Source organism: Schistocerca gregaria, chromosome 6 (genome assembly GCF_023897955.1).
Source record: "Schistocerca gregaria isolate iqSchGreg1 chromosome 6, iqSchGreg1.2, whole genome shotgun sequence".
NCBI classification, from domain to species: Eukaryota; Metazoa; Arthropoda; class Insecta; order Orthoptera; family Acrididae; genus Schistocerca; species Schistocerca gregaria.
The window spans coordinates 125,578,985-125,592,521 of NC_064925.1; the positions used below are offsets into that span (position 1 = coordinate 125,578,985).

General features: G+C 41.0%; 1 protein-coding gene across 1 annotated transcript in view; it reads right to left on the minus strand.

The window, feature by feature from the left end:
* Window positions 1–314: 314 nt before the first annotated feature.
* LOC126278129 (facilitated trehalose transporter Tret1-2 homolog) overlaps window positions 315–13,537 on the minus strand; it is a 61,417-nt gene continuing 48,194 nt past the window's right edge. Inside the window, exons 3-4 of the mRNA XM_049978017.1 lie at window positions 11,504–11,797; window positions 315–1,012 (exon numbers count right to left, since the gene is read on the minus strand). Of these exons, the coding sequence (XP_049833974.1) occupies window positions 509–1,012; window positions 11,504–11,797 (798 nt within the window). The 3' untranslated portion in view covers window positions 315–508. The remainder of the gene's footprint in view (window positions 1,013–11,503; window positions 11,798–13,537) is intronic.

Below are 13,537 nucleotides of genomic sequence, written 5' to 3' on the forward strand. Positions count from 1 at the left end.
CTGATGAACTATAAATATTGCTTGTTGTAGACTCTTACACTAACATTTCCTTTCGCAGTTAACATTCAAAAATTGTGCAGTTAATTAACTACACTACAACTGACAATTAACTGTGTATGATATTCATGAAGTAACGGTGCGCCGAACTCACTATAGTAACTAAGCATATGGCAATTCTATTACAATGGAATCTTCCTTCATCTGTCAAAATCTTAAAGCTTCTGCATGTACAAAACACTGTGTATGCATACTCCAGCTCTCTTATCACCATAAGTCTTCTTATTTGACGTTTTCAGTGGTGAATAATTAGATGCAGATGCTTCAAATCAGTGGCTAAAGAAAATAAATTTTGAAACATAACGCATCAGTTATCAAGAAGAGGCTCTTTTCAGATTACGACGCAGTTTAGCAGTATTCTGGAGACAATGCTTTTACTACAGGATGAAACAAAATGTTATGCAAACAGAAGTGACAAATTTCAGAAATACTTGTTATGCAAAATAACACATCATTGGCAGCTGTTGATAACGACATCCTTTGCACCACTGAGTTCCTTGATAATGTCCTCCAGAGGTCGTCCCTTGGTTTCTGGTAGCAACCAAAATTCGATGAAAGCACAGACCAAACAGACAGCTGCAAAGAACCAGAAGGCGCCGTAAGCTCCCATTGTCTCTGACATGGTTGGATAAAGTTTGGAAATGATGGTTGAAGTGCCAGTGATTATTGTGTACATGATAATGGCGGCCACGGGTCTGATCCTTGGAGCCACTATTTCACATACCACCACATATGGCATTGCGTTCAGTCCAGCTGCCAGTGTCAAACAATATATAGAGAGACATGTGGCAGGAAGCCAGCCAAAGGAAGACAGGTCCACCTCCATCTCTTGCTTGAGGTACATGTAGACACCCAGGACTGCTACCGAAGTCCCGACAACCCCATTACAGAGAAACAGCAGGGGTCGTCGACCTAGACGGTCTATCACCAGTGCAGACACCAAAGTGCCAACAACCTGTCGAAAAAGGCAACAAATGGAAGTCAACATTCAGAAATTTTTGTACATTGCTTGTTTCGGAAATATTTTGGTAATGAGGATATGACTGTTTAAGTCATTGTAAATATTATTTATAAATATACATACAGTTTAATTGGAAAAATTGTTATAGGCTGTGCCAAGACAGCATATACGCATATTAATAACTGCGTTAAACCATACACAGCTGTACTAGTTATTCTATTTTTTAATATCAACTTTGGTCAATTTCAGACATTCCACGGGTCATCTGCACAGAGGGAACAAACTATACATAAAGTAAATACAATGACTATACCTCACAAAAGATTGTTCATACATAAATACACACATGTATATACATACATACATACATACATTTTATATGTATGGATATTATTCACACCGTGTGACATAGATATAACAACATATATTCAAACTTATTCAGCTGCCTATTTCCCAGCTGCTATGGTTACTCATTCTGAAATGTATTAATTCAGTATAAGATGTGTTACACACAACATCTCCTATATCATAGAATATAAACATTAAAGTGCATGGAACAGCCTATAGTATGCATTTTACTGCTGCTGTTGTCCAAAGATCTTATGTTACAGACACAACAATATGTCAAACAGCTAATTAGGAAAATTCACTCGCTGTCTAATTACAGCGTGGGATAGTATGTAGTTACAGAAATACCACAAAAAATTAAAGATGCAGATGGTGCCTGTATTTAAACAGACACATTTTTATGGATGAAACACAAATGATACTGCCGTAATATCACACGAATAACAAGGCTGAATGACATACCTTAACCAATTATGATTCTATTTATGGGTCAAATATATTCTTCCCCCCCCCCCCCCCATGAACCATGGACCTTGCCATTGGTGGGGAGGCTTGCGTGATCAGCGATACAGATGGCCATACCGTAGGTGCAACCACAATGGAAGGACATCTGTTGAGAGGCCAGACAAACGTGTGGTTCCTGAAGAGGGGCAGCTCCCTTTTCAGTAGTTGCAGGGGCAACAGTCTAGATGATTGACTGATCTTGCCTTGTAACACTAACCAAAACGGACTAGCTGTGCTGTAACTGCGAACGGCTGAAAGCAAGGGGAAACTACAGCCGTAATTTTTCCCGAGGGTATGCAGCTTTACTGTATGATTAAATGATGATGGCGTTCTTTTGGGTAAAATACTCCGGAGGTAAAATAGTCCCCCATTCGGATCTCCGGGCGGGGACTACTCAGGTGGACGACGTTATCAGGAGAAAAAGAACTGGATAGGTTAAATTTAGATATAGAGAGAATTAGTGAAGTTCGGTGGCAGAAGGGACAAGACTCCTGGTCAGGTGAATAGAGGGTTAAAAATACAAAGCCAAATATGGGTAATGCAGGAGTAGGCTTAATAATGAATAAAAAATAGGAGTATGGGTGAGCTACACAAACAGCATAGTGAACGCATTATTGTGGCCAAGATAGACACGAAGCCCACGCCTACTACAGAGTAGTACAAGTATATACGCCAACTAGCTCTGCAGATGATGAAGAAATTGATGAAATGTATGATGAGATAAAAGAAATTATTCAGATAGTGAAGGGAGACGAAAATTTAATAGTCATGAGTGACTGGAATTCAAGAGTAGGAAGAGGGAGAGAAGGAAACATAGTAGGTGAATATGGTTTTTGGCTAAGAAATGAAAGAGGAAGTCGCCTGGTAGAATTTTGCGCAGAGCATAACTTAATCATAGGTAACACTTGGTTTAAGAATCATGAAAGAAAGTTGTATACATGGAGAACCCTGGAGGTAGTAAAAGGTATCAAATACATCATATAATGGTAAGACACACATTTAGGAACCAGGTTTTAAAGTACAAGACATTTGCAGAGGCAGATGTGGACTCTGACCACAATATATTGGTTATGAACTGTAGTTTAAAACTGAAGAAACTGCAAAAAGGTAGCATAAGGGAACAATTGACAGGAATGGGGGAAAGAACTACAGTAGAAGAACAATAGGTAGCTTTGAGGGATGAAATAGTGAAGGCAGCAGAGGATCAAATAGGTAAAAAGACGAGGGCTAGTAGAAATCCTTGGGTAACAGAAAAAATATTGAACTTAATTGATGAAAGGTGAAAATATAAAAATGCAGTAAATGAAGCAGGCAAAATGGAATACAAAGGTCTCAAAAATGAGATCGACAGGAAGTGCAAAATGGCTAAGCACGGATGGCTAAAGGACAAATGTAAGGATGTAGAGTCTTGTCTCACTAGGGGGTAAGATAGATACTGCCTACGGGAAAATTAAAGAGACCTTTGGAGAAAACAGAACCACTTGCATGAATATCAAGAGCTTGATGGAAACCCAGTACTAAGTAAAGAAGGGAAAGCAGAAAGGTGGAAGGAGTATATGGAGGGTCTATACAAGGGTGATGTACTTGAGGACAATATTATGGAAATGGAAGAGGATGTAGGTGAAGATGAAATGGGAGATATGATATTTCACGAAGAGTTTGACAGAGCACTGAAAGACCTGAGTGGAAACAAGGCCCGGGAGTAGAGAACATTCCATTAGAACTACTAATAGCCTTGAGAGAGCCACTGTAATCGATTTTACGAGTATTAACTGCACAGATGTATAAGAGTAAATATACATCACGTGTGTGTTGGGGGGGTGGGGGAGGGGGGGCGTTTGTTGCAGTGGTGAGTTGGTGTGATTGTGTGGCATTTATACTTTACTAAAACTCCTTTGGAAAGAAAGTGGATATAATGTAAGATATAAAGTAAGACTTAACACTGTAATGCATTCATCCTTTTAACATTCAGTGAAATATGGTGCAGTACCTGACTGGAACAATCCATAGAAGAGTCAATGAGTATGTGGATCACTCTGAAAACTGTTAGATAATTTATCTGACATCTCAACATTAATGGCAATTTCTTGTGTCAATATAATATAATTCAATGATAATATTCATATTGTCACATTAAACTATAGTTCCTTAGGAATTTTGATCACGTATAGTGCATTAATAACTTACGATTTCTTTACTCGGTATTGGTGCTTTTGAAGATGCTGTGGTCTTCGACGGAATCACATCTGATCCGTTTGCTGTGAAAAGAGGGGTTGCGTTTTGGCTCCCACTCTGTTCAATATCTTCTTCTCAGCACTCCTCAAAGTTGCTTTCGGTGAAATTAATCTGGGCATTCGTCTGTATGACCAAGCTGATGGGGAGCTCTACAACATTTCTCTACTCAGATCCAAGCGCTTCCGAGAAGACTTAATTGTAAATAGCCTTTCATTTGCTGACGATGCTGCATTTATAGCGCACACTCAAGAGGATCTGCAAGAGCTTATGGATAAATTCTCTACTGCGTCCAACCTCTTCTCCATGGCTATAAACGTAAAGAAGACGGTTGTCATGGCACAATCCTACACAGATCCTCCTTGTTTAAGGTTTTCGGTAAGTTCTGCTATCTTAGTTCAATAATGACAGAAGATCTCTCTCCCTGGATGACGAGAGAAATGCACAAATAAGAAAGGCTGCCAGTACTTTCGGGAAGTTCCGCACACGTGTATGGGATAAGAGACATCTCACATTGTCGACCAAAATTCTTGTGTATCAGTATTGTGTGCTGAGTACTCTCCTGTATGGAGCTGACACTTGGACGTCGTATACCAAACAGGAACGGAACGAATGCTCAACGCCTTTCACCTGCGGTGCTTACGGCGTGAATTGGGAATATCATGGAAGGATCGTGCGACAAATGATATGTTTCTGAAAACTGCAAAACAACACAGTATCACTGCCACGCTGAAGCAACGTCGCCTGTGGTGGTTAGGACATCTGCATCGTATGGACCACTCTGTCTGCCCTGACGCACATTACGCAGTCAAATAGCAGGAGCAAAGAGACCTCGTGGAAGACCTCCACTACGCTTTAGGTATTGCGTCAAGCGTGATACGTGCGCATTTAATATTGACAGTGACAAGTGGGAGCAACTCGCTGATGATCGCAACAAATGGAGGAAACTGACTGCAGATGGAAGCGAGATGCCCGACCAAGTATGGCTTCACAACTTAGCTGCAAAAAGATCTCGCACACATGAGCTTATGACTAACCCACCCGCTGGAGAGACTCATATTTGCCTCGCTAATGGGCGCCAAGTCGGCTCTCGCGTTGGACTTCTGAGCCACCAGCGAAAATGTCTCCAGGATGCCACTTGAATCTTCCGACACGAAGCACCCGGCCATTGTATATTATACAGGGTGGTCCATTGATAGTGACCGGGACAAATATCTCACGAAATATGCATCAAACGAAAAAAACTACAAAGAACGGAACTCGTCTACCTTGAAGGGTGAAACCAGATGGCGCTATGGTTGGCCCGCTAGATGCCGCTGCCATAGGTCAAACGGATATCAACTGCGTTTTTTAAAATAGAAACCCCCATTTTATTTACATATTCGTGTAGTACGTAAAGAAATATGAATGTTTCAGTTGGACTACCTTTTTCGCTTTGTGATAGATGGCGCTGTAATAATCACAAACATTTAAGTACGTGGTATCACGTAACATTCCGCCAGTGTGGACGGTATTTGCTTCGTGATACATTACCCGTGTTAAAATGGACCGTTTACCAATTGCGGAAAATGTCGATATCGTGTTGATGAATGGCTGTTAACGGGCGTGTGCTATGTATGCTGCTCGGTATCCTGGACGACATCATCCGAGTGTCCGGATCGTTACCTGGATAGTTACGTTATTTAAGGAAAGAGGAAGTGTTCAGCCACATGTCAAACGTTAACCACGACCTGCAACAAATGATGATGCCCAAGTAGGTGTATTAGCAGCCGTCGCGGCTAATCTGCACATCAGTAGCAGATAAAATGCCTGAGAATCGGGAATCACAAAAACATCGGTGTTGAGAATGTGACAACAACATCGATTGCACCCGTACCATATTCCTATGCACCAGGAATTGCATGGCGACGACTTTGAACATTGTGTACAGTTGTGCCGCTGGGGCAAGAGAAATTACGGGACGATGACAGATTTTTTGCACGCGTTCTATTTAGCGACGAAGCGTCATTCACCAACAGCGGTAACGTAAACCTCCACAATATCCACTATTGGGCAACGAAAATCCACGATGGCTGCGACAAGTGGAATATCAGTGACCTTGGCAGGTTATTGTATGGTACGTCATTATGGGAGGAAGGATAATTGGCCCCCATTTTATCGATGGGAATGTAAATGGTGCAATATATGCTGATTTCCTACGTAATGTTCTACCGATGTTACTACAAGATGTTTCACTGCATGACAGAATGGCGACGTACTTCCAACATGATGGATGTCCGGCACATAGCTCGAGTGCGGTTGAAGCATGAATAGCATATTTCATGACAGGTGGATTGGTCGTCAAAGCACCATTTGGTGGCCCGCACGTTCACCGGATCTGACGTCCCCAGATTTCTTTTTGTGCGGAAAGTTGAAAGATATTTGCTATTATGATCCACCGACAAAGCCTGACAACATGCGGCAGCTCATTGTCAATGCATGTGCGAACATAACGGAAGGCGAACTACTCGCTGTTGAGAGGAATGTCATTACACGTATTCCCAAATGCATTGAGGTTGACGGACATCATTTTTTGCATTTATTTCATTAATGTGGTATTTCCAGGTAATCACGTTGTAACAACATGCGTTCTCAGAAATGATAAGTTCGCAAAGGTACATATATCACGTTGGAACAACCGAAATAAAATTTTGAAACGTACCTACGTTCTGTATTTCGATTTTTGGAAAAACCTACCTGTTACCAACTGTTGTCCTAAAATTGTGGGCCATATATTTGTGTCTATTACAGCGCCATATATCACAAAGCGAAAAAAGTGGTCCAACTAAAACATTCATATTTCTTTGGGTACTACAGGAATATGTAATAAAAAATGGGGGATCCTATTTTTAAAAAAATGCAGTCGATATCCGTTTGACCTATGGCAGCGACATCTAGCGGGCCAACCATAGCGCCATCTGGTTCCCCACTTCAAGCTACACAAGTTTCACTCTTTGTAGACTTTTCGTTTGACGCTTATTTCGTGAGATATTTGGCCCTGTCACGATCAATGGATGACCCTGTATGTGTAGTCAATGTTAACCGAAGTTTATAATGATATAAAGAGTGACGCCATTGGGCAGTGGGTGAATGGAAATAAATTATTTGGGTTGATGAATCACGTTTTTCCTTATTACAACCCAATGGAAGGGCTTGCAAAGTGGCAATTGAGTAAGGACATTTACTAGCCATCCTGCGAAGTACCAACAATTAAATACGAAAGAGATCGGAATACGGAAGGTTGGTCAGGGTGTGGTCCCCTTATTGCCCTTAAGAAAACGGTAAATGTAGAAGGATAGCGATACAACTTATAGAACTGTGTACACCGTACGGTTGAGGAATAATTGGCACACGATGATTATTTGATCATTCTGAGAATGCACGATGTCATAAAGCAGCGAGTATGAGGCAATGATTTGTTGAGAATAGCATTCCAGAAATGAAGTGGCCGCCAGAGAATCCCGAGCGGAACCTGATGGAACACCTTTGAGATGAATTACAACGCCGACTTTGCTTCAGACCCTAACGTCCTAAACTTCTGTCGTTTCGGCTCTTTAGGAAGAATGGACTGCGATTCCTCCACAGACATTGAGACAGGCCACTGAAAGTGTTCGCAGCAGAATTCAAGCCATCATAAACGCAAAGTGAGGGCACACCTCATGTTAATGTCCAGTAATAAGTGCTCAGATATTTTTGATCAGACAGTGTACACTCTTTACGCTTGCGTTAGATCATTTGGCATAACGAGAGTGGCTTCTTTTTTAAGCCAAGCACAAGAAAAAAGGATCTGCCCACAAGAGAGAGACCTAGGTCTTATGGGAGTGCTGCTCCTCAGAGCCCAATACAAAATTCCTCATGATTCCTTTCCGTAGAAACCAACAGAAAAATCGCAGCAACGGTTGTGTTGCACAGGTGTCGGATAACAGTTCGTGCGGTGGTATTCTATGCCGCTTGCTCTTGGTGAGTCACTACAGGGACGGTTATTGATATGCCATATCTGTGTTCGATCTGGTGATAGAGCAGGCCACTGAAACATGTACACACCCTTCAGAACATGTTGGGCTACAACAGCGACATGTGAACGAGCGTTATCCTGTTGGAAAACAGCCCATGAACGAATCAGCAGACTGACTTACAATTTTGCAGTGAGGGTGCGTCGAATAACAACGAGAGTGATCCCGTGCACCCAAGACCGTTATCTGTGTCTAGCAAGCGGACAGGTTAGGTACAGATTTTCAACTGGCCTCCTTCTAACCAACTCACGGCTATCACTGACAAATACGTAGAACCGCTTTTCATCAGGAAACACATTAGACCTCCACCTTGCCCTCCAGCGAACCATATCTTGAGACCTACGAAATAACAAACGCCGGTGGTTTAAGATCAGTGGAATCCAGGGTTCAGAGAGTCTGGTTCGAAGCTATCCTCGAATTAACCGACTTGTAACAGTTCGTTCTGACATTATGGTGCCAAATGCTGCTCAGATTGCTGCTGCAGATTCAGTACAATGCAGCACAGCCACCCGCGGAACATGAATGTCTTCCCTCTCCATAGTGCCATGTGGGCATCCAGGCCCAGATCATCTTGCGACCGAACGTTCTCCTGGCAACCACTACAAGTAATCACATACAGTGGCTACGTTTCTGCCAAGTCTTGCTGCAGTATCGCAGAAGGAACATCCAGTTTCTTGTAGGCCTATTACACGACATCGTTCAACCTCAGTGAGATGTTGATAATAGCGCCTTTATCGCCTTAAAGGGATTCTTTACTGTCAACTCACCGCATCCAGTCTCAAAGGTAACTAACGCTCACGACCGTTGCAGCGTCAGTTTGAAGCAGACATGATTTGCTTCTTCATAGTGGCGCTATCTCCTCTAATGCGTCCGGCTTCAAATTTGAACAGACATCATCTTTCAGATGTAGAAACACGCCTACTAACTTTAGTCTATGTCACACAACTCCGTCTTTATGTTGCAGCTTTTTCCGTCGGTGTGCCTCAGCTGTCTCCCTATTTTAGGGTCTTTTAAACCATTCCCTACATCTTCTTTCCTTATTGTTACTATTTTATTAATCTTCAGCAATTATTGTCGTATATAATGAAATATTAAGCAACCACTTTGGAAATTTAAATCTCTTTTATGCAATTGACTGCGTATTATTGCATTCCTTACTTTTGTTCCCCCTCCTGTTCCACCCCCCCCCCCCCCTCTTCTCATTATTTTTTTTCTGGTTCAAAATTGGTTCAAATGACACTGAGCACTATCTGACTTAACTTCTCAGGTCATCAGTCGCCTAGAACGTAGAACTAATTAAACCTAGCTAACCTAAGGACATCATACACATCCATGCCCGAGGCAGGATTCGAACCTGCGAACGTAGCGGTCACTCGTTTCAAGACTGTAGCGCCCAGAACCGCACGGCCACTCCGGCCGGCTTTTTGTTCTAACTCACATTTTCGCTTATCAGAAAAATTCGCCTAGTGCATACTTAGAGTTGTTCAAGCGCAACATATTGCGGACGATGTTTGGTGTAGTTGTTATGTAGAGATGTAATGAATAACCTGTGTTGAAACGTCCCCTTAGAAAAATTGTGCATAACTGTGCTTAAACTGACACACATTATTTTTAGCGCAACGCAATCTGACTTTCAAAAATCCCTACAAAAGAATGGCCCTGACTAACATTAACCTATACGTTTCACAAATCGCTTACCTCACAAAAATCTTGGTTACTCGAACTACTGCAATACAGCGAGCGCCACTACTGCCAGCTAAATAAAGGATTCAAACTACTGAAGGCACTAACTACTGATAGGCATAGTTAGCAAAAGAAAGATTTTGATAGAGAACAAACAATGTATTTACCTTAATATTATTAAAACGTCATATTATATATATCAGTTCATGGCATCCAGTCTTACAAATGTACTGTCTCTGATGGACACATGTCCAGATCATCCACTCTCAAAAATCCGCCTTCTCACTTCCCCACATCCACCACTGCTGGCGGCTCACCTCCAACTGCCCAACGCTACGCGCTGTTAACATCCAGGTGCCGCTGCTCAACACTACAATGGCAGACAACAATGCAAACCAGCCACAGACTGCACACGGCATAGCCAGTGATTTTCAGAGCGCTACGTGGCGTTACCAATAAAAAAACCTAAACAGCCTACTTACAGTGTTAAGAGGCAACTTAGAAAAGCATCACACCAAATAAAATACTGATGATTAGATTTGTGATGAGATGGGAATTTAGATCTGTGAAATAATTGTGAACGTTCATTGTAGATGACCCTCAGATGTTTATTTTTATGCTCAATGCTACCTGTTTAGATCAGTAGACGATTATCAAGCCGAAGACTAACGGACAGACAAAACCGTTGAAGTGCGTAGGTCACAATATGCTGACAAAAAAATTATGACGTTAAATAACATAGCAATTACTTAGAAAGCGTAACCAGCTTATCACTACCACATTGGAAGTAAACAACTTCGATGTAGATGCACAAATGTAGCTTCGGTTGCAACAACTAATCTCCAAAAGATATAGTTATACAGGACACGCACAAATGACAACAACACATTACAAATTGAAGTAAACTCTAATGGACTTATAGAAAAAAAATTTAACAGCAAAGATCTAATTCAAATCTCTGTGAATCTTGGAAAAAGACTATAAGAGAGGTTCAAATGGTTCAAATGGCCTTGAGCACTATGGGACTTAACTTCTGAGGTCATTAGTCCCCTAGAACGTAGAACTACTTAAACCTAGATAACCTAAGGATATCACACACATCCATGCCTGAGGCAGGATTCGAACCTGCGAACGTAGCGGTCGTGCGGTTCCAGACTGTAGCGCCTAGAACCGCTCGGCCACTCTGGCCGCCAGCGGGATCTCAAACAAGTAAAACGGCACATACGAGGAATTAGTCTTGCATCACATCTATCTTTTAATAATGTAAATACAAGTCCTTTAGAGCCTTCTTCAATCTGAAATATACGATCGTCCTGTGTGCTTCTCTTACATATCTATGTCTTTTGGAGATAATTTGTTACAACAGAAGCTAAGTTTTTCTATTTATGTCGAAGTTGTTTACTTCAAATGTTATAGTGACAAGCTGGGTACGGTTTGTAAGCATTGCTGCGTTATTTAATGCCCTAATTTTTATTTTGTCGGTGTATTGTGAGCTGTACACTTTAAGGACTTTGTCTGTTGACCGAAGCCGGTAGCGCGGAGTATAAAAATAATATAAAAATAAAGATCTAATGGTCAGCTACAATGAAGTTTGACAAATATCGTTAACTTAAAAAGGAAACGTTGCAGGTGGAGACTGCCTCACATACTGAGCTACGTAACGTACCTGCAGCGCACCTAGAATGATTGTTGCCACGTCGGAAGGCACAGATCCGCCGGCCTCATCGAACATCATGACGGCGTAGTTAAGCACAGCGTAGGAGCCGCATAGCTGTATATTGGCGCCGAGGGTGGCGACGTTGGCGAAGCCCTTGAGCGGAGCTCTCGAACAGATCTCCTTGAGCGTGACGCGTCCGGCGCCGCCATCTTGGGTGCCGTCTCCAACCAGGGACGCCCGAATGCGTTCCATCTCACGCTCCACCTGCTCATCTGAGATTCCACGGCGCAACCACCTCAGCGCCTTTGACACAGAACATACGCCTTCTCAGAAAATGCTAATAAATTGTGTGACATTATGATGTTAATAAACGTTTCTTCAAATGGTTATACACAGCCTGCAAATACACTGCAGGAAAAAAAATTACTACACCCTTTTACATGTTTCCAATTCACCCAAGATTTATTGTCGCAACAGCTCCTATAGAGTACACGAAATTATTACATTTATAGGTCAATAGCACTCTAACATTCTGCGTGGTGTCTTTTTATTCTAAGTCGTGCCTCCCTACCACTTTTGTGCAACGACGCTCTGAGCGTGTTGTTTTAAGGAATTGACTAGTTTGAACCTGGCACCTGTTGCTGGTATGGAGACGCAAGCCCACACGTGATATGTAGAGTTCAGAAGAGTTCAGTGAGACTAGCAATGGTATAATCAAATACTTAATGATTTCAAAGTCAGATCCACTGCACACCCTGTAAAAGAATCTTAATACTAACTAAATGTAGTGGAAGGGGTCAAGGCTTTTCTATTTTTAGTTAGCTGGTAAAATAACATCGAAAAAGCAGTTAAGTTTATTCCACTGACAAAGCATTGTTTATAAATTGTACTATTGATAAAAGGAAATATTTTAATAGAGAATGGTAAAAACCAACTGCGTTCAACAAAAATGTGAACGAAGATTCCCTAAATGGATTTCCAACTTCTATAATGGATCGAAGGATGACCTATGCCATATCTATAATCTAGGTTTAAATTAAGTTTCATAAAAGAATCAGATATGGTCTACAGTGGCCATCAATTATCTTTAATTACTTATTTAACTTGCCGTAAATTACAGTGGCTGATGTGGCTTCTGAATAATAACAGAAACATCATCGCGTTTCAGATTTTAACTCCAAGTAGCATTGTCCTCCTCATTTAATTATCATCGGGAAAGTGGCGAGACTCGAATGTGTGAAGATCGGGACTTTGTACAGGCACTGATAACTGCGCAGTTGACAGCCCCATAAACCAAACGTTTCCATCGTCGTCATAAGTCCAAAGAGAAATTTTTCAATGTTAAAAACTAATAAAATATAACTAAATTAATATTGATTAAATTAATATTAATAAGTGTACTTATTAACTCATTTTTATTGTGTAAATCTCCTTAAGTGGAAATTAAATAAAACAGTTTTTATGATAATTCGTCACTTAGATTTTACCGTTTTTGGCAGAGATTTTTGAACAATTGGTGTAGATCTCGTAAATAATATGTGATTGTTCAAGAATTTTTGCGGCTACTTTCATGTTGTAAGATTGTAGGAAAGCATATACTTGTGTTATCCTGTTTTTCACCTTGCAGTATCTCATGTGAAGGAAATAGCCAGTAACGAAATCGGTAGAGCCTAAATAAAATTGTAAAGCTCGTTGCATCAAAAATGATTTTTCTAAATTCATGGTGTTTAAGGCAGAGCGTTTCTCATGTGATACCCTGAAATCCATGCTCAAGGCAATCGGAAGGATGCAGTATTTCTTGACTTTCGAAAACTATTTGTCTCTGCACGATGGCAACATTTAGTTCGAAAACTGCGTTCATGTGGAGTATCAAACAAAATATGGACTGACTTATCTGAGAACTTAGTTTTTCGTGAAGACATCCTTGGGTTAGTGCTTCATATATATATATATATATATATATATATATATATATATATATATATATATATATATATATATATATATATATGTATATATATATATATTCTACTTCACCTGTTT